This window comes from Callospermophilus lateralis, chromosome 5 (assembly GCF_048772815.1).
Source record: "Callospermophilus lateralis isolate mCalLat2 chromosome 5, mCalLat2.hap1, whole genome shotgun sequence".
Taxonomy (NCBI): Eukaryota; Metazoa; Chordata; class Mammalia; order Rodentia; family Sciuridae; genus Callospermophilus; species Callospermophilus lateralis.
In genome coordinates, this window is record NC_135309.1 from 43470418 (window position 1) to 43492626 (window position 22209).

Genomic DNA, 22209 nt, shown 5'->3' on the forward strand with positions numbered 1-22209 from the left:
TCCAGGACGTGTTGGTGGCCCCAGCAGCAAAACCACACCCAAGGATCCCGCGACTGAGGCGCTGCCCTTGAACGCAAACTCTAGTTTGGCACAAACCTGGCAAGGGCATGCCTTTCTGGCGCTGTCCGCGCTGCGCGCCCTCCAGCCGAAAGGCGGCGCTGTGGAAAGACAGCAACTTCCGGCCGGCAGTTTCCTTCCTTCTGCAGTCGGTGCCAGCACGTCCTGTTGTCGTTGGCTGCGTTGGGATGGCTTCCTCTGCTGTCTCTGCTACCAGTTCTTAGTGCTAAGTCTTCGCCTGACGCGCCGAGGGTAGCGGGTCTTTCTCCTTTGTCCCTTTCGCTTGCGAGTCGTCCTCAAGGACGCGGCTTTCCTGCAGTCGGCAGAATGGGCAGGGAGTCGCGGTGAGTTAGTGCGCCGAGCGGGCGAGCGGCTTCTCGGGGTAGGGAGAAGAGGCGGGAGTTGAGGTGGTGGCGGGGCCAGGCCTGGGGTGGCCTCCACGTGTGGCCACTGTGCTCCCCAGCCACTGAATGTGCTAGATCCTTCGGCTGAGGGAATGTCTGTGCTTGGGTCGGTGATGGGCACATTCTTACCCTGCACTGCCATCACCCGTTTTGAGCCTCTGGAGCAAGAGCAGCCCTCCAGGCCGCCTGGGACGGGTCACCCCATCCTGCCACTTCCTACCCTGGTTGCCTCAGCTAGTAGTGATCCCAGTTGATTTTTTTTTTTTTTAATCGCTTCGCATTTGCAACATTTCTCGGCTCCTTTCACTCTGTATTTCATTCTTTTTGCGCCGATTGTCTTTTCCCAAGTCGGTTGAAAGGACCGTGTGGGCATTTTTACTGCATCTTCAGCATTGTACTCGACCGGCTTTTACTGGGCTGCAGTATTTGTTGCGTGGATGTTTACTTCGCAAAAGGATTTCATATTTCTTTGTTATCTGCTTTCTGTATTCTTTAAACTCAGCTGGGAGACCTTATTAGGACTGTGAAATCTCTTAAGATTGTTGACAACTGGCTCAGGACCTTGACTTTTTTTTTTTTATCTTAAATATAAATATTTGATATGTGTTTAGCAGTGACTGAAAGATGCTTTATGTCTAGGGACAGTGACGGTTTTGCTTTGTTTTTAATGCTAAATGCTTTATTGTGGCATACTTTCAGGGAAATGAACAAAGTGTGAGTAGAGCTTGATGAAATTTAGCAAATATATGAATTGTGTAACCATCGTCTGGATAAAGAATACTTACTTAGCTACAGAAAAATCCTGTGAAGATCTTTTAAATTTCTCCAAAGTTGTTGTGTTTTGGTTTAGTTTGGGTACCAGGGATTGAACTTGGGGGACACTCGACTACTGAGCCACATCTCCAGCTCTATTTTGTATTTTATTTAGAGACAGGGTCTCCCTGAGTTGCTTAGTGCCTTGCCCTTGGTGAGGCTGGGTTTGAACTCAAGATCCCCCTATCTCAGCCTCCCAGGCTGCTGGGATTACAGAGTCGTCCCGCCCTGGGCTTCCTAAAGGCATTGCCATTCATTTGGCTATTTAGACCAGAAATCAGGAAGTGATATTTGATTCATCTTTTTTATTGCCTACATCTAGTTGGATTCTGCATCCTTTCCCCATTCCTGATCTCCCTCACTTGAGGCCTTTAATCACTTATTGCTCATACTTCTGCACCTCCTTCAAATTGATTGCTCCCTGAATTGATTATCATTCTTTGATCTTGCTTTTCTAATCATCAGAGCCCTCATATTGCAGCCAAAGAGACACTTGTGAAATAAAGATAAAATCAGTGTCATCTCCCTGACTTGTTTTCAGTAGCTCCTTTTGCTTCCAAGATGAAATTCAAACTTTGACAATAGCCTTCAAGGCCTCCTTCTAGCCTTTTAGCCTTCTGCCATACCTTTATGTCCTAGAGTGTGTGCTTTAGGTTTGTTCAAGCAGGAATGAAAGGCTCAGATGGGAAAGAGCAGGGTGTTAGATAAATACTCTAAAGAATCCAGTTTTCCTACATATATGGATTTCATGAAGGATTGAGAAGAAGAAGGTAGGTCTTGAAAAAACACAGAAAATGAATTACCAATTTAATTTTGAAGATAAAAATTTGTGAGCTTTTGAAGATTTTGAATAGGGTCAGAAGATGATCCTAGAAGCAGGAAGATCAGGAGTCTTTAAAAAAAACTAGCTGGGCACCGTGTCTCAAACCTGTAATTCCAGTGGCTTAGAAGGCTGAGACAGGAGGATGTCAAGTTTGAGGCCAGCCTCAACAACTTAGTGGGGCCCTATGCAACTTACTGAGATCCTGTGTCAAAAATAAAAAGGGCTGGGGATGTGACTCATTGGTTAAGTGCCCTTGGGCTCAATTCCTAGTACCAAAATTAAAAAATAAAAAAATTACTCAGTAGTTAAATCTCATATGGATTAGTGACAGTGATAGCTCTGAAGAGGTGATATAATGTGAAAGGATTACAGAGGTGAAATTGGTAACGCTTGGTGTTTTATTGGTTGTGTAGAATGAAAAAAAGAAAAATATTCGAGTTAACTGATGTTTTGAGCCTAGTGACCAGAAGTTGGGATGATACATAGTTTGGGGTAGGGAAAGGTAACAAGTTTGTATTTCTACAAAAGATAAATCAGGTGTGATCATTCCTTAATGGTCTTATCCAGGGTTATAGCTTTGAGTAGTCTTTGTACACTAATGGCTCCACAGTATATATTTTCAGACCAAACCTCTTCAACTCCAGACTCAGATTTTACCTATGGTTGTACATCTCCACTTGGATACCTAATATTCTGATTTCTTACCTTTCCCCTAAATGTACTCCTTCATTCTTTTCATGTTAGTACATTAGCAACTTTATTTTTCTTTTTGGTGCTGGAGGTTGAACACAGGACTTCATGTATGTTGGGCAAGCACTTCATGTATGTTGGGCAATTACGGTACCACTGAGCTTCACTCCCGGCCCTATTTATTTTTATTCGTTTTTTGAGATGGGGTCTTCCTGTGTTATTCAGACTGGTCGTGAACTTAAGAGCTCAAGTGATCCTTTCTCCTCAACCCCTAGTAGCTAACTGGGACTATGGGCATGCCACCATATTCCAACTAATAGCTTTCATCTTCCTCAAAATAAGTCCTATATAATGTCATATAAGAATTTCTATAATTGGCTGCCTTGTTGTTTATTTGAACTTCTCTTGTGGCACTCTCTAGCTCATTAAGCCTTGGCCAAAGCAGGCTTCCTTGCTGTTCCTTGAATGTACCAGTAGAGCTTCTTAATGACTTTGCAGCTGTCATGGTTCTTCATGGTTCCTACCTTTATTTCCTTTAAGCTTCTATAATAAATGTCACTTTATTTTATTAGTGAAGTCTTCTCTAGTCACCAGCAATAAAGTAGCAAGCTTCCCACTGTCCATTCTCTCTTTTTACTTTGCTCTGATCTGTTTTTCTCTATTGTACTTCTTGACATATTGCATATTTGTTTCTTTACTTGTCCGGCATCTCCTCCTTAACCAGAACGAAGCTGCCTGGGACTCGAAGGTAGGAGCTTGGACTATTTTGTTTATTGCCCTTGCTTCCCTTTCAAGACAGTTTTCCACCCCTGTGCTGTAACAAAAGAGTTAATTCTTTTCTTCCTTTTTTTTTTTTTTTTGGTGCTGGAGATTGAACCCAGGGGTGATTTACCACTGAGCTACATCCCCAGTCTAATCAGAGCCAGATTTTTAAATTTTTTCTTTCTTTTTCTAGATTTCAACCATTCTTAGTATCTCAAACTGCCATTCTGACCCAAGTCATGAATATGTTCTATTCATGATGGTTCTATTTTGATCCTGCCCCAAGAGAGCTGACCATTGGGTTCAGACCAGCCACTGAAATACACAGGAGAAGGAGACAGGGTAGAACTTTCTCTAAGCCCTCCTGTTTTAAACTACTTTAATAAATTGTTTTAGATTTAACCTAAGAGCAGTCTACTTTTTAATTTTATAATTACTTGATTACATATTTATCATGTCTGGCTTCCTAATTAAAACAGTTTATGAAAAGTCCTTTCTGTTTTTAATTTGTCTCATGAGATTTTATTGGAAAAAACTAATAAAACAATAGAATGCAATCTGTATTTGCTAAGCTTAACTTTGACTTCATGCTATTGTAGCCATTATCGGAAACGGTCAGCATCGCGGGGACGTTCTGGAAGTAGATCTAGAAGCCGCTCACCTTCAGATAAAAGAAGTAAACGTGGAGATGACAGACGATCTAGAAGCAGAGATAGAGATAGAAGGAGAGAGAGGTCTCGGAGCAGAGATAAAAGAAGATCTCGGTCAAGGGACAGAAAGCGTCTAAGGTAAGACATTAATCTCTGGGGCTGGGGATGTGGCTCGCCTGGCATGCGCAGGGTGCTGGTTTCGATCCTCAGCACTACATAAAAATAAAATAAAGATGCTGTGTCCATCGAAAACTAAAAAAGAATATTAAATTCTCTCTCTCTCTCTCTCTTAAAAAAAAAAAAGTCATTATTCTCTGAATGACTGCTCATAAATTGGGCCTTGTTAACTAAATCAGGCTTCTCAAAAAGTGTGTTTGGACTGCAATTTAGAAGCCCATTTGTGGGCCTTCAGCTTTATCCTTGTTCTTTAGATATAGTCAGAAGGATTTGCCTACCGAGATTCTATCTAACAATATTTTAAATTTGGAAACTTAGGTTGTATTTTCTATAATATAAAGAGCCCCTGAAGCCTATTGTAATAGGTAAAAGTGAAGTTTAAAAAAAAAAAAAAAAGGTCGGAAGTTCTAATATTATTCTTCCCCAAGCAGCTGACTACTTGGGTTCACAGCAGCCACTGGAATAGATAGGAGGAGACAGGCAGAACTTTCTCAAAGTCCTCCTTTCTGATTTGAACTACTTTATTAAACTATTCTAAGATTTACACTAAAGCAGTCTAATTTTTGTTTTATATTTTCTTGATTATATAATCATTGGATCATTGGCACTAGTTAAGAAGCCATGACCTTTCTGGAGTTGAAAAACGGTTATTAAAAAATAATTTTCTTGGGGCTGGGGTTGTGGCTCAGCAATAGAGTGCTCGCCTAGCATGTGCAAGGCCCTGGGTTTGGTCCTCAGCACCACATAAAAATAAATAAAATAAAGGTATTGTGTTCAACTGCAACTAAAAAAAATATATAATTTTCTTGAGTCAGGCAGAGTGGTGCATTCCTGTAATCCCAGCGGCTCATGAGGCTGAGGTGGGAGGATTGCGAGTTCAAAGCCAGTCTCAGCAAAAGCGAGGTGCTAACCAACTCAGTGAGACCCTATCTCTAAATAAAAATACAAAGTAGGGCTGGGGATGTGGCTCAGTGGTAGAACACTCGCCTAGCATGTGTGAGGCACTGGGTTTAATCCTCAGCACCATATAAAGATAAATAAATAAAGGTAGAAAAAAATTTTTTTTTCTTATACATTTTCTCGTGAAAATAGGAAGTGGAAACATGAGGCTCTGGGTTCAATCTGCAGTACAATGACAAAAAAAGGAAAAAAAAGACAAGGAAGACAAAGTTGTACTGTGAACAGATTACAGAGCTGTGAACTGGTACTATGAACAGATCACAGAAAGAATTTGACAGTATTTTTCAGACATTGGAAGGAGAGGATGCAATGATATTATCAGGGAAAGTATTAACCTATAACAGTGTGACTAATGCTAACTAATTCAATTTCGTATTACATGGTTCCCTGAATAATTTCACATCGTTAATCACTTAAGTGAAATTGATCATTTAACATTTGTTTTTGACTTTTTAGTGTGAAAGCAGAATCACAAGATTTTAGATCAAGAAGCATTGTGGCGGGGGGTACTGGGGATTGAACTCAGGAGCTCTCAACCACTGAGCCACATCTCCAGCCCTATTTTGTTTTTTATTTAGAGACAGGTTCTCACTAGGTTACTCAGCGCCTCACCATTGCTGAGGCTGGCTTTGAACTCGAGATCCTCTTGGCTCAGCCTCCTGGGCTGCTGCACCCAGCTCAGGAACATTTTGAGAGTATATAGTGAAGTCTTCATATTTTATAGATGAGGAAATTGAGACCCAGAGAGTTGGAGATCTGACCTTTTCATGTCACTGATTATTAGCAGTACCAGTGAAATTCTTGCCTCCAAATCTTCAGATCACTGATCTTTTCGAAGTCTCATTCTGCTCTGCCCATCCTTCGGCTTTTTTTGTGTGTATGTGGTGCTAGGGATCAAACCTGGGTCTTGCACACTATAGGCAAGTGAGCTCTACCATTGAGCCAACATAAAATTAGTACCCTCATTTTTTCATTGAGCACTTGCTGGACTTGGCTTTACTTGTTTCTTTTTTTTTAGCTGTTTTGATCCTAAAAGCCTTTAATAATTAATGTTTTTTTGTTTTGTTTTGTTTTGTTACTAGGTATTTAACCCAGGGATGCTATTACTACTGAGCTACATCTCCAGCCCCCACATCCCCCTTTTTAAAAAAATTTTTGACAGGGTCTTGCTAACTTGTTGAGGCTGGTCTCAAACTTGGTGATCCTCCTGTCTCAGCCTCCCAAGTCCCTGGTTCACAGATGTGATACTGTGCCAAACAATAATGGTGATAATTAAGATTCATCTGGATGCTCTGGCACACGCCCATAATCCTATCAACTTGGGAGGCTGAGGCAGGAGGATTGCATATCTGAGGCCAATCTCGGCAATTTAGTGAGATCTTCTCAAGAAAAGAAAAAGGTCTGGGGATGTAGCTCAGTGGTGGAGAACACCCCCACCCCCTGCATGCATGCACACACATAAGCAGCAGGTCTTTTCAAATGGACAGAATCGTGATCTGAAATAATAGTTCTGTTGGTTATAGAATAAATGAAAAGTGTCTCTTTTTCAGGCGTTCCAGAAGTAGAGAGAGAGACAGAAGCCGAGAGCGAAGAAGATCTCGCAGCCGAGACAGGAGACGCTCAAGGAGTAGAAGCCGGGGCCGGCGATCCCGATCTTCCAGTCCTGGCAATAAAAGCAAGAAAGCTGAGAATAGGTAAACGTCATGCAGGTTGGAAAACTAGCTCTCTTCCCTGTGCCTTTTTTTTTTTTCCTTCTCTTCCTTTTAAATTTATTCTTATAAACAATTGTTGAATTTGGCTCCTGCTATGAACTATTGACAGAATTTTAACTGAATATAAGTTCATGATTTTGTTGGAAAATACTAGAAAATACAGGTTTTTTTTGTGGTGGTGCATGCTAGGCAAGCACTCTACCAATTGAGCCCCTCTATCAGTTTTAATAATTAATGCAGTTTACCCTTATTTAATACATACTATTCACGATCAGAAATATGTTTTATAGACCTCTTTCTGGATATTATGTAACTTCCTTTGAAATTATTTTCTTAGGTAATGTTTCTGACATTGTTGACAAATAAACTTTGAATTTTTGGTATGCATTGCTGAATTGCTATTTAGGAAGGGTAAGCTTTGCTTGTTTTTTTTTTTTTTTTGTATCAGGGATTGAACTAGAACATTGAGCCACATCCCCAGCCCTATTTTGTATTTTATTTAGAAACAAGGTCTCACTGAGTTTCTTAGTGCCTCACTAAGTAACTGTTGCTGATGCTGGCTTTGAACTCACGATCCTCCTGTCTTAGCCTCCTGAGCTGTTGGGATTACAGGCATGTGCTACAGTGCTTTGCTTATATAAATTAAATATATGTGTTTCCTGGAGATGCCAATAGCATTCATTTAAAAAAAAAAAAAACATTCAGTTTTGGGATGTAATTTGTTTGTTAGACATAATATGTTTACTATATTTCTTTGTTCAGTGGTTTGTACTTTACCTATTGTTTCTTCACTGAGTCATAGGATAGTTAATATGTAGGCCTAAGTCTGTTTTCTGTATATTCTTCAAGTAATTATTGGTATTTTTTCCCATGTTGCTTATTTTACTTAATAAAATTTATTTCACTGTCAGTGTGGTACTTTGGGGATTTTAAAAAAATTAAGAGTAATATATTCAGAAAAGTGAATGAAATATTAACATACAAATTATTAAATAATTTTAAAGCAAACACATAATAGATCCTCCAACAAGAATAAGAGATAAAACATTGTAGTTAGGTGTGGTGGTGTATGCCTTTAATCCCAACGATGTGGGAGGTTGAGGCAGGAGGATTACAAGTTCAAGACCGGGTTTAGCAATTAATTAGCAAGGCCCTAAGCAATTCAGTGAGACCCTGTCTCAAATTTTAAAAAATATAAAGGGCTGGGGATGTAGCTCAGTGGTATAGTATCCCTGAGTTAAATCCCAAGTATCAAAAAGAAAGAAGGAAGGAAAGAAATATTGTCAGTATCCCAGCAGTCTTTTATTTCCCTCTTTAATTCAGCTATCTACCTTCCTAAATAAAATTACTATTGATTTTTATGCTAGTAATTTCCTTACATTCCTGTGTGGTTTTTCCCATCTGTGTCTTCTGGAAAAATAGTTTAGATACCTGATTCTTAACTTTACATGATTTACATGAATAGGGTCCCATATTTTTTTTGATATTTATTTTTTTGTAGTTGTACACAATAACTTTTATTTATTTTTATGTGGTGCTGAGGATCGAACCCAGGGCCTTGCACATGCGAGGTGAGCGGTCTACCGCTGAGCCATAACCCCAGCCCCAGGATTCTGTATTTTGTGTGTGTGTGTGTGTGTGTGTGTGTGTGTGTGGTTTTTTTTTTTTTTTTTTTTTGCTTAATATTTTTGAGATTCATTTTTGTTGCTTCTAGCAGTAGTTCATTTTCATTACTGAATAGTATTCTGAGGTGTTAATGTACTTCATTTTGTCCATTCTAGTGAGATGGATGTGAGCGTTTTTATATATATGTCCTAGAGAACATGTGCAGCAGTTTACTTAGGTTATATATCTAGAATTGAAATTGCTTGGTCATAGGTATAACTTTGTTTTTATTTCTTAAATTTTTTTTCAATTTATTTTTTGGTGGTGCGTGGCCTTGTTCATGCAAGACAAGCACTCTGCCAACTGAACTACATCCTCAGCCCTAGCATTGTTTTTAGTAGATAATGTTTTCCAAAGAGTTTGTACTAATTATATTCCTACCATCAAGGTATGAGAATTCTGTTGCTTCATACCCTTTTAAAATTGTTAGTTTTTTGCACTTTGTTATATGTGTAATAACAATATCACTGTGGGTTTTGTTGTTGTTTGTTTTTGTTTTTTAAGATACATTCTCACAATGTTGCCCAGACTGATCTTGAATTTTGGGCTCAAGTTATCCTCTTGTCCCAGCCTTCTAGGTGCTGGGACTGTAGGCGTGTTATGCCATGCCCTGGCATTTTCATTGTTTTAATTTATGGAGACTTTTCATATTTTTATTGGCCATTTGGATTTTTTCTTTCCTGAAGTATATCTCATTTTAAAATTCATTTGTGGAGGTGAGGATGTAGCTCAGAAGTAGAGTGTTTGCCTAGCATGTGTGAAGCCGTGGATTCAATCCCCAGCACTTCAAAAAAATAAGTAAATAAAAATATAAATTTATTTATAGGAGTTTTTGTTCTTTATTTTTTGTAAGGGCTAGGTTGACTATGTCTTATCCAAAATGTTTGAAACCAGAGTGTTTACAGTTTGGATTTTTTTGTGTTTTGGGCTATTTGGGGTTTTTTATTTTTTATTTTTATTTTTTAGTTGTTGATAGTCCTTTATTTATTTTATGTGGTGCTGAGAATCGAACCCAGTGCCTCACACATGCCAGGCAAGTGGGCTACTGCTGAGCCACAACCTCAACCCAGTTTTGGGCTATTTGTATATTCATAATGAGATGTCCTGGGGATGAGACCCAAGACTAATCAGAAAACTTATTTATGTTTCATATATATTATTATTCACATAGCCCAAAGGTAATTTTATACATTATTTTTAGTTCACCTGCATTTAAAAAAAATTTTTTTTTGTAGTTGTAGATGGATGGCATGCCTTTATTTGTTTTTATGTGGTGTTAAGGATTGAACCCAGTGCCTCATACATGCTAGGCAAGTGTTCTGCCACTGAGCTACAGCCCCAGCCTAGTGCATCTGCATTTTGAGTGCAAGTTGTCATATGAAATCAGGTGTTGAATTTTCCTCTTGTGGTGTTATGGGTGCTCAAAAATTTAGGATATTGGAACATTTCAGATTTTGGATTTCAGATTAGGGTGGTTCAATTTTTACTTTAGATGATTAGAGATCTTATGCATTGAGAATAATGGATATAAACCTGGCAAGGTCAATATGAGAAAAGAAAATTGTAGGCTACATTCAATATAAACATGAAGATTAACATTAAATCCAACAGTCTATGTAAAAGGTAGCATAAATAAATTGAGTTTTTTAAAAAATGGGAACATGGTTTAGCTTTACAAATTTGTGAATGTAATTTACAATTGTAATGTTTACATTGTAATGTTCTGTGTTAATATGATTTCAGGAGAAAAGTCATGTGCTTGTTAAATAGATTAAGGAAAAATATTTTATTAAACTTAACATATATTCATATTTTAAAGTTTCTTAGCAGAAGTGAGTTGAAAGGGCATTTTATAAGCTCATCATAAAATTAGAAATATAAAGGAATGTAAATATTCTTGAAGAACAATGTTGGAGGACTTTTTCTGCCAAGTGTCTGAAGGTTGTCAAAAAGTTATTAAAATGAGGTCAGTGTGGTATTAATGTAGGGCTGGTCACATAGACCAGTGGAACCATATAAAGAGCCCAGAAACAGATCCTGGTAGTCAGTGAGGACAAGCTATTAAAATTTGGTGTTAATATTATTTGTTAGTTTATAATGAAATACAACTACTTGCCTACTGTGCGCATACAAAGCAATTCCAGATATATTAAAGACCAAAACAGGTGGCAACATTAAACCTTTTACAAATTTATGCTGAAGAATATTTTTTTTTAATCTCTGAATATCTTTATCAAGTCTGGAAGTATTTGTAATCTCAGAGACTAACACCACATATAAAGGTGGGGGAAGAATGATTAATTTGATTACATTAAAATTAAGACAATTTTAGTCATTATAAGAAACCTTAAGTCAAATAACAAGCCAATTGTGGTTTTAAATCTTATTATATACATAAATTACCTTACAGAACATTAAGATCTTAGTATATTTCTCTAAGTTTTTATTTTCGTATTTAAATTTTGGTATTGTTTTTAATATGGTACATTCAGATTTTCTTGGTTAGATTTCTAAATAGTATTGTTTGCCATTAGTGTCAGGGATTAATTTTTTACATTATATTTTCAGGATGTTTTTTAATGTAATATGAGAATGCAGTTGATTCCTAGAAGTTTATTTCTTAACTAAAAAAGTGAAATACTGGTCTGTGGAGGCATTTTAAAATGAATGTTTCCAAGGACAAATAGTTGATATCTCTTTCTCTGTTTCTCTTTTTTGGTAGGTCTAGGTCCAAAGAGAAAACAGAAAGTGGGGAAAGTTCTAAAGAGAAGAAAAAAGACAAAGATGATAAGGAGGATGAAAAAGAAAAAGATGCTGGTGTATGTTTACTAACTTATAAATAATCCTTATGGTATCACTCTTGCTTCTATAACAAATTATTTGTTTATAGAGTTGATTTTTTTTTTTTTTCCTCCCAGTACTGAGAATGGAACCCAGGATCACTCCACCACTGAGATATACATCCTCACCCCTTTTTATTTTATTTTGAGACAGGTTTTTGCTAAGTTGCTTAGGGCCTCACTAAGTTGCTAAGGCTGGCCTTGAACTTGCAATCTTCCTGCCTAAGCCTCCTGAGTTGCTGGGATTATAGGCAAGCACTGCCACTCCTGGCATTTTTTTCTCCCACCTTTGGTGGTGGTGCTAGGGATTGAACGAACACAAAGCCTCACACATACATTTAAGACATGTGCTTTCTGAGCTACATTGTCAGCCCTGTGCTTAATTTTAAAATACATAATGGCATAAGATAAAAGGAAGATAAAGTAATAGTTGTCTCCATGAGAAATTTTTTCTTGAAAAAGTTGCATTTTATTCACATCATCTGTTTTTATTTACAAAATGTGATTAGATCATGTAAATGTTGTCAAATTGACTTCCAAAATAGTTGTATGTTTTCACATATGTACTTTTAAATTTTTGGTACTGGGGATTGAACCCAGAAACACTTTACCATACAGCTATATCCCCAATGCTTTTTATTTTTTATTTTAAGATAAGATCTCACTAAGTTTCTAAGTCTGGCCTCAAACTTGCAATACTCCTACCTCAGCCTCCCAAATTGCTAGGATTATAGGCATGGGCCATTATGCCTGACTTATGAATCTCTTTTTTAAGATGTATGATCTAGTAAATCTGGTCTACATTTAGCAGTTTATATTTGTGCCTATTTTGTTTTCCTTTTTTATAATTTGGAGAACTTATTTGGAATGTCACTTGGAGTAAAACTGCTAATATTGGTTTTGCTTTTTATTTTCCTTTTCTCTTCCCCTTCCCAAGAACTTTGACCAGAATAAACTGGAGGAAGAAATGAGAAAGCGAAAGGAAAGAGTTGAAAAATGGCGAGAAGAGCAGCGTAAAAAGGCCATGGAAAACATAGGGGAACTGAAAAAAGAAATTGAAGAGATGAAACAAGGGAAAAAATGGAGTTTAGAAGATGATGATGGTATATTTATTTGTTATATTCCAGAATTATTAGTAAATTTCATATGAGGATGGGGGCTTTTTTTTTTGAAAGTGGAAAATATACATGATATATAAAAGTAGACAATTCAGTGGTAATAAGTACACTCATAGTGTTGGAAAGCCATTGTCATTGTTCATTTCCTGAACTTTTTCATCATTCTAAACAGAAACTCTATACTTATTAATAACTCACCATCCTGCCTCTCTCAGCCTGTTTTAAGTAAGAGAGAGAGAGAATTTTTTAATATTTATATTTTAGTTTTTTGGCAGACACAACATCTTTTTTTTCATGTTGTGCTGAGGATTGAACCTGGGCTGCACGCATGCCAGGCGAGCACGCTACCGCTTGAGCCACATCCCCAGCCCCAGTAACTTTTATTCTACTTTCAATCTCTACCAACTTGCCCATTTTAGGGATCTCATAGAAGTGGAATTGTTCAATATTTGTTCTTTTGTGTCTGGCTTATTTCAGTGTGTACAATGTTATCAAGATTCATCTATATTATAGCATATGTGAGAATTTCTTTAAATGGCTGAATAATATTTCATTGTATTTATATGTCACATTGTATTTATTCATTCGTTATTATTTTGCACCTTTAGGTTGTTTATGCATTTTGGCTAGTGTGAATAATGCTGCTATGAGCATTGGTATGCAAATATATTTATTTAGGTATTTATTTTTTTCTTTCTTCCTTTCTTTTTTTGTACTGGAATTTGAACCTAGGAGCAGTCTATTACTGAAGTACATCTTTAGCCATTTTTAAATTTTTTTTTATTTTGAGATGGGTTCTTGCTAAGTTGCCAATGCTGGCCTTTAACTTTTGGTTCTCCTGCCTCAGCTTCCCAAGTTGTTGGGATTACAGGCATGTACCACCACAGCTGGAAGCTCTTTAATTGCTGGTATAAATGTTATTAGAGTAAATGAAGGACATGCTTTCAAGTCCCTTCTCTAATTTTTCATAATTTATAGAGAACCTCTCCGCTTTTTATTATTATTATTATTATTATTATTATTGTGTGTATGGTACTAGGCATCAAACCCAGGGCCTCACCTTTGCTAGACTAACTGTATCCCAACCTACCTCTCCATTTCTGTTTTAATTTTGAGACTTTAGTGAAATGAAAGATTGTGGACTTGGAGGAAAATGGAATTTTGGCCCATTTTCTGAAAGTTTCAAAGTGGTTTGAATACATGCATGGATTATGTCTATAAAAGATCATGATATCTTCATTACATAAAATTATTTTTAGTTATGAGTAATGTGCCATTTTTTCTTTCTGTGATTGGGGTACTTGAAAGAAAAGAAATGATTGTAAATGTCATTTAGCAGAGAAAGTTTTTAATTCTGTTTCTAGTAATATTACTATAAATCTAAAATGGAATTTTTTTTTTTTTTTTTTTTTTTTTTTTTTGCTGAACTATAACTAAACCTAGTGCCTTATACATGCTAGACTAGTGCTATACTACTGAGCTATATCCTTAGCCGTGGAGATCCATTTTCTAAGCATAATTAAATGACTTATTGGCATTTATTTTTTTCATCATTGTTATTTAAAAGTAATACATGGTTGGGCTTGATGGTGCAGGCCTGTAATCCCAACTATTTGGGAGACTGTGTCAGAAGGACTGCAAGTTCAAGGGCAGCCTGGGCAAATTAGTGACACTCTGTCTCAAAATATAAAGGGCTGAAGATATAGCTCAGTAGTAGAACACTTGCCCTAGGCTTAATCCTCAGTAACACATACACCCCACCCCACTCCACCCTCTGCAAAAAAAAAAAAAAAAAAAAAAAAAAAAAGTCATGTGTGATTTAAAAGTATAAAAACTTCTAAGTTAAGTATTGAACTGTAGTGTGACTGGAGTAATTGGAAAGGAGTGGTTGTTAGCAGTGGGAGAAAAGGTTAGAAAGGTAAGGTGTGGTCTGTGTCGGGTATTTTAAAACACAATGTACAAAGAAATACATTCTGATATTTTTAGATGATGAGGATGATCCTGCAGAAGCTGAAAAGGAAGGAAATGAAATGGAGGGTGAGGAATTAGATCCATTAGATGCATACATGGAAGAAGTGAAAGAAGAAGTGAAAAAGTTTAATATGAGAAGTGTAAAAGGTGGAGGGGGAAATGAAAAGGTATGGAGTTTTTTCCTTCTTTTTAAAGATTTATATTCCCACTTGGATAATTCATCCTACTCTTGCTTTGCATTTTAATTGAGTTAATGTTTTCGTTTTTCTTCATTTCGGAAATAACAATACTTTTCCCAAGTACCAGAGAAACTGATGAATTTAAACATTTTTTTAAATGATGAATTTTAGCTGTAATTGTACTTTCAAAAGCTGTTCTATTACCACCATCTTTATTTAGTATCTTTGTTTATATATTACTATCTCAAGTCCTTTATAGCATTTATTACCTTTTCATATATTATAATTTTTATTGTGCTTTCTATTTTTTCCACCTGCCTTCAAAATAAACTCCAAAGAGTGGTGACCTTGACCTGTCTATTGATTCATTCAAACTCCCAGAACAGTGCCTGGCTTGTCTAATGAGTAAAAAATACCATTTGATAGTATATTTAAAATATATCATCATATCATATAACATCATGGAAAAAACCATGTATATATAAATGGTTTTTTATTTTTTATTATATTTCACAATGTAATATAATTAAACTAGGCACATGCCTGTAATCCCAACAGCTTGGCAGGCTGAGGCAGGAGGATTGCAAATTTGAGACCAGTGTCAATCTGTAATCCTAGTTACTGGGGACACTGATGGAGAAGGATTGCAAATGTAAGGGCAGCCTGGGCAACTTACTGATACCCTGTCTCAGAATAAAAAGTGAAAAGGAATGAAGGTGTAACTCGGTGATAGAGTGCCCCTGAGTTATCCCTAGTACGGGCAGGGAGGGGTGGGGGAGTGTGTGTGTGTGTGTGTGTGTGTGTGTACACATATAAAACATAATTGTATTACATTTAAAATTTTATACAAATTAAAGGGAAAAAGCACACTACTGTTTGTCATTTCAATGAGTTGTCAATAAATTAATTTGATTATAAATTATGACACCATTGTTCTTAGAGTATAACTTGTTTTTCCCTTTTGCAAAACAATTTATATTCCTTTTTTATTTTAGAAGTCTGGGCCAACAGTCACAAAAGTTGTCACTGTCGTGACAACCAAAAAGGCAGTTGTAGATTCTGATAAGAAGAAAGGTGAGCTGATGGAGAATGACCAGGATGCCATGGAGGTGATTTTTTTTTTTTTTAACTTTAAAATTTTGACTTTATTTATGATTGTATTCTACAGGCATTTATTGCATAACGTTGATTGAGACATATTATTCAGCTATGCAGACTATTATGAGGAACCCTTGCTATTCTTAGTAGTGTAGTAGAATTTATCTAAATATAGTAGAACATTCTGAAGTCTTTCATTTCTTGCTGTGTGCATTTTTTCATCCCCCTCATCAGCTCACCTCAAGTTTATAATATGGAGAGAAGAAATGAAGTGACAGAATGAATTAAGTTTCTGTGCATTAGCATAGTGAAAACAATAGCAAAACTTCATTAAGCCATTACTAGAATTACTTTAATTTTGTATTGCAGTATAACTTTCTATAAGGGCAAAGAAAAAATAAATATTGTTATAAAACTTTGCAGGAGGTGTTATAAAAATTCTGACAGGAATAGTTTGAAGTGATTTTTGAAATTAGGTGTTAAGTTCTGGTGTAGCATAAAAATCTCATGGGTTAAGCAGTCTGTTTAGAATAAAAGCAAAAAGAGCCCTAGAGTAGTTTCTAGGAGAGGAGACTTAAAATCTAGAACTGTTGCTTCGTATAAGGGGACAGTAATAATGAATTTTTTTACTTTTTTTTTTTTTTTGTAAACTAAAGTATTCTTCAGAGGAGGAAGAAGTTGATCTTCAGACAGCTCTTACAGGCTATCAGACCAAACAGAGAAAACTTCTGGAACCAGTTGATCATGGAAAAATTGAATATGAGCCATTCAGAAAAAACTTTTACGTTGAAGTTCCAGAACTAGCAAAAATGTCTCAAGAGGGTAAAGTTCTTTTTTTTTATTTGTTTATTGGTTATAGTGGGCTCAAAGGAGGATATACTTCACTCTGCCCAGGAGTAATGTGGACAAACCTGTGAGGTAGAGGGTTTTAGGGAAATATTTTTTAAATGAGCAAAATTAATTCAGCTTCTTGTTTTTAGTGTTTTAAAGTGAGATTGCCAGTAAAATATGTCTGTTAGGCTCGGTGTGGTGGCGCATGCCTATAATCCCAGCAGCTCGGGAGGCTGAGACAGGAGGTTTGTGAGTTCAAAGCCAGCCTCAGAAAGGGTTAGGCACTAAGCAACTCAGTGAGATCCTGTTTCTAAATAAAATACAAAAATGGGCTGGGGATGTGGCTCAGTAATTGAGTGCCCCTGAGTTCAATCCCTGGTACAAAAAAAAAAAAATCTCTTAGTCCTTCTGGTATTTAAGAGTTAGGAGATACATGGTGAATATGGATATTATTGGTTGAATAAAGGTAATTGGACAAGTCATGGTAGAATAAGTGGCTGTATTACTTGTCTGTTATTCCTTTTATTTTATTATTATTGTAGTTTTAAGAAAAAAAATGAAAGATTGTTGAAATGAGGGTATTTCTGGTCATCCTTAGTTGATTGCAACAGTAACTGCTTTAAGTGACTTTCAATGCTTCCTCCTATAACTCTTCCATAATATTGTTTGTTAAATTAAAAAAAAAAAAAAGCTGATATTCTTAGTCCTACCATGCCTAATTAAAATAGAAAGCATCAGGAATTTTTGATCTGGGCTTTGTTTTGCAGAGGTGAATGTATTTCGATTGGAAATGGAGGGTATCACAGTCAAAGGAAAAGGTTGCCCCAAACCAATTAAGTCTTGGGTCCAGTGTGGAATTTCCATGAAGATCTTAAATTCTCTCAAAAAGTAAGTGGTTATCTACATTTTTCAGTATCTTACTACTCAAAATTGCCCTTTCAAACAGATATTTCTCTTGGTTACATTTTTCATCATCTCAAAAAGAAAGCCATATATTCCCATCACCTCTACATTCATTAATGTACTTTGTCTATATTTGTTTAGTTATACTGGACATTTTATATAAGCACTATCACTTAACATGTAGTCTTTCTGATTATTTTCACTTAGTATAATCACAGTGTTTTCAAGATTTGTTCATATTGTAGAATCTCTGAATATCACATTCCTTTTTATTTCCAAATAATACTTTCTTGTATGAACATGCCACATTTTGGAAGAACTTATTTTTATGGGATTCTGGGGCATCAGAAGATCTCAGTTTTTACCTTCTCTTTCTATTCTTTGTTTTTAAGGCATGGGTATGAAAAGCCCACACCAATCCAAACTCAAGCAATTCCTGCTATAATGTCTGGACGAGATTTGATTGGCATTGCCAAAACAGGAAGTGGAAAGACCATTGCTTTTCTGTTGCCCATGTTTAGACACATTATGGATCAGAGGTCATTAGAAGAAGGAGAAGGGCCAATAGGTATAGTTCTTCTCATTAAATTAATTTTTGACATATCCTTGTTGTCAGTTAATCAGAAAGACCTGATATCCTATATTGTTCTTAATTATAACCATAAAGATGCCTTTATGTACAATTCCTTTATCATTTTGGCACTTTGGGGCTGATTTCCCTTACCAGCAGGTGGAGTGAGAATCTTCAGAGCTCTGGAGTGACATCTCAGAAGTACAAAAACAGCCTCTCCTGGCACAGCTCAGTTTTTAAACTCTGACTCGGCAGGTAGACCCCTCATGCATATATCTGTTTAATTTATGTTGAGGTTTGTTCCTAGCCCAGTATCAGTGGATATATAAACTCAACAAGGAAGATAATATGGAAATGTATTTTCCTATTTTTTTTTTTTAATTTTTTTTATGGCTTTATAAGTCTGTAGTATCGGCATTTCATTCAGGGTTAGGTCTTCAGATTCAGATGTTTATTCATTTTGGCAGAGATATCTTCTGCAAATTTTAGTAGGGTTTTGGAAAATTTTTCGGCTCCTTTCTTGGAAATACAGGGTATTGTTTATTTCTTCTCTGTCTGAGCCAGTCAGACCAAGGTTGTTTCCTGAAGGAGCGGTATGGCTTCTGCAACACAGTGAGTCACTTGATTTTTTTTGTTCTGTGATTTGCAGTTGAAAACCGTTTTCATTCTGTTCAACCAAGTATTTTCCTGAAGGTTGAGTGTGGTATTTTTAACTCTCATTTATTTTCCTATAGCATGTTCTTAAAAATCTGCCTACCCTTCACCACAATCTCTGCCGTTACAAAGCTTTTGAAATAGAATTTTCAGAGTTGCACAAATTTTTTTTTTTTTAATTAAGAGAGATGACTTTTATTTCAGGGGTTAAACTTAACATTTTAAAACCTAGCTTCTTAAGAATCTTGGTGCTTAGGCTTTTGACATATTTATCTTTTCAGCTGTCATCATGACTCCAACTCGAGAACTGGCTTTACAAATTACTAAAGAATGTAAGAAGTTTTCGAAGACTTTGGGACTTAGAGTGGTCTGTGTTTATGGAGGAACAGGAATCAGTGAGCAGGTACTTACAACAGGAACATTCAGTTTTTCCATCATTTCTCAAATTGAATGGTTCAGTAAAGTAAGAGTGATTTTTACTTTAGTGTTTTGAATAGTGACTCTTCTATCATAAAGAGGATTAGGTGTGAAATAGTTGTAAGAATGAATTATGTGGGCTGGGGTTGTGGCTCAGTGGTAGAGTGCTCACCTAGCATGCTTGAGACACTGAGTTTGATCTTCATCACCACATATATAAAATAAAAGATATTGTGTTCAATTAAAACTGAAAAATGAATTAAAAAAAGAATGAGTTATGTTATGTAGAATGAATATGCTCTGAAAGTCTAATATACAATATGGTGACTATAGTTAATCTTGTATTATGTACTTAAAATTACAGAGTACAGAGTAGTTTCTTTCTTTTTTTTTTTTTTTTTTTTTGGTGCCAAGGATTGAACCCAGAGACATTTAACCATTGAGTCCCAGCTCCAGCCCCTTTTGTTTTTTATTTTCAGACAGGGTATTGCCTTGCTAAATTGCTGAGGCTGATCTTGAACTTCCAATCCTCCTGCCTCAGTCTCCCAGATTTCTGGGATTATAGGTGTGCATCACCATGCTCTGCTCCCCAGACCTTTAATACATAATTGTATGTGTATTTCTACTGGGAACTGAATCCAGGGGTCCTTTATCATCAAGCTATATCTCTAGTCCTTTTTATATTTATTCATTTGCTTTACTTATTTATGTACTTACTTACCCTGGGGATTAAACGCAGGAGTACTTTACCACTGGGCTAATCCCTAACTCTTTATTGTTTATTTTGAGATAGGGTCTTAACTAAGTTGACAAGATTGGATTCAAACTTGTGATCTTCCTGCCTCCCCCACATGTTGCAGAGATTACTGGCAAGGTCCACCCAGCTCTAATACATAATATTTTTTGTTGATTATACCTCAGTAAACCTAGGAGAGTCACATGCAGTGGCACAAACCTGTAATCTCAACTACTTGGGAGACTGAGGCAGGAGGATTCCAGTTCAGCTATTTAGTGAGGCCCTGTCTCAAAATAAAAATAATATTCTAGAGTGCCCCTGGATTTAATCCCTGGTACTGCAAGCTGACACACACCTCACACAAGCCGGGGTGGTAGGAGAATGATTATGTTAATGCTCTATTTTTAAAATTTGAGGGCTGGGGTTGTAGCTCAGTGGTAGAGTGCTCACCTAGCGCATGTGGGGCCCTGGGTTTGATCCTCAGCACCACATATAAATAAATAAAATAAAGGTATTTAACTACAGCTAAAAAATAAATATATTTTTTTAAAAAGATAAATAAAAAAATATAAAATTTGGAGTACTTTTATGTTAACATGATCTTCCTCTTCTCCTGCCTAAGGAAGTCAGAATATTTTCCATCTTTGTTTTTGGATAAACTCAGGGGCACTCGACCATTGAGGCCACGTCCCAGCCCTATTTTGTATTTTATCTAGAGACAGGGTCTCACCGAGTTGTTTAGAGCCTTGCTTTTGTTGAAGTTGGCTTTGAACTCTCGATCTTCCTGCCTCAGCCTCCTGAGCTATTGGGATTATAGGCATGCACCAAAGTATTGAGAGCATTTACTAAGTTGACCAGTTAGATTAATAAGAACTGGATTAATAAGAACTGGAATTTGCCCTAGGACCTAGGTCTTCTGATTCCCAGATTGGCATTTATTGTCTTTAATGCTTGTTGACATCTTGAAAAATGGTGATCTGCATTCTTAAATGATTTTAGAAAGAATTATTTAAACCATTTTGACTCTCTTTGGCTTGGCATTTATCTAAGTGTCTTCTAAAGAATGATAGCAATAGATTTTTATTTATTTATTTATTTGTAGTTGTAGGTAGACAGTATGTCTTTGTTTTATTTTTTTGTGATGCTGAGGATGAAACCCAGTGCCTCACACATGCGTGGCAAGTGCTCTGCCGCTGAGCTACAGCCCAACCCCAGATATTTTGTTTAATTAGAAGAAAAAATAATGGGTTCTATGATCAAATAAGTCCTGGAAGTGTTCGGTTATACAAAGTTAAAACAGGTTTTTTTTTTCTTCAAGACTTCATAGACTGATGAACTAATATATATTGAGATACCAGGACAATAAGATATAATTTAAGTGGCATTCTCTGAACTTACTTAAAGTAAAATTCTTTCTTACTACTAAAACCAGGGAATATTTGATTTCCTTATCCTAATGCTAGTTTAAATACTTGAGCTTGGCTTCTTTTTTATAAAAATATTTTTTGTGGTTATAGATGAATGTCTTTATTTTATTTGTTTATATTTAATGTGGTATTAAGGATCAAACCCAGTGCCTCACATGTACTAGGCAAATGCTCTGCCTCTGAGCTATAGCCCCAGCCCACACTTGGTTTATTTACTGAGTTCATCTTTGTCAATTTTTTGGATCACGTTTTGTAGTAAGAAATGCATTTAGAAAACAAATTTTAAAAATAGAAATACATTTCTAAAATAAACTGGTACATGCATGCATATTACATTTATATAAATCAAACAAAAGTTTTATCATGTGCTGAATATCGTGGTCCTTCCCAGTGACTGGGAAGCTGAGATAGGAGTATCACAGGTTTGAGGCCAGCCTCAACAATTTAGCAAGACCCTGACTCAAAGTAAAAATTTTAAAAAAGGGGGTAGAAGTATAATTCAGTGGTAAAATTCCCTGAGCTCAATTCCTAGTACCCACTATCCCCAAATTGTGATGTCTAGGGCACTGGTATTTTTCATTCTATTTAATTACTTAAATGACTGGTTGTAACTTATGAAATTAATTTAATTGGTGGTAACCCAAAATTAGAAACATTGATATGTTTTTGTGTGTTTTACACACCTCTCTTCATCTTCCTTTCATGGTTTTGAGACAGTGGTAAATTAAAACTGGTAAAATTCTTTAGTTTC

The 22209-nt window shown here is 36.3% G+C and overlaps 1 protein-coding gene across 5 annotated transcripts in view; it reads left to right on the forward strand.

The window, feature by feature from the left end:
• Positions 1–232: 232 nt before the first annotated feature.
• Positions 233–22209, forward strand: part of Ddx46 (DEAD-box helicase 46) — a 66028-nt gene continuing 44051 nt past the window's right edge. For 2 of the 5 annotated variants that reach the window (XM_076856633.2, XM_076856634.2), the window contains exons 1-12: positions 233–401; positions 3512–3535; positions 4149–4337; positions 6887–7030; positions 11436–11532; positions 12491–12656; positions 14658–14809; positions 15817–15930; positions 16576–16741; positions 17518–17638; positions 18046–18221; positions 19160–19281. In XM_076856633.2, coding sequence (XP_076712748.1) covers positions 385–401; positions 3512–3535; positions 4149–4337; positions 6887–7030; positions 11436–11532; positions 12491–12656; positions 14658–14809; positions 15817–15930; positions 16576–16741; positions 17518–17638; positions 18046–18221; positions 19160–19281 — 1488 coding nt within the window. In that variant the 5' untranslated portion in view covers positions 233–384. The remainder of the gene's footprint in view (positions 402–3511; positions 3536–4148; positions 4338–6886; positions 7031–11435; positions 11533–12490; positions 12657–14657; positions 14810–15816; positions 15931–16575; positions 16742–17517; positions 17639–18045; positions 18222–19159; positions 19282–22209) is intronic. The other 3 variants (XM_076856636.2, XM_076856637.2, XM_076856635.2) reach the window with 2 other exon arrangements.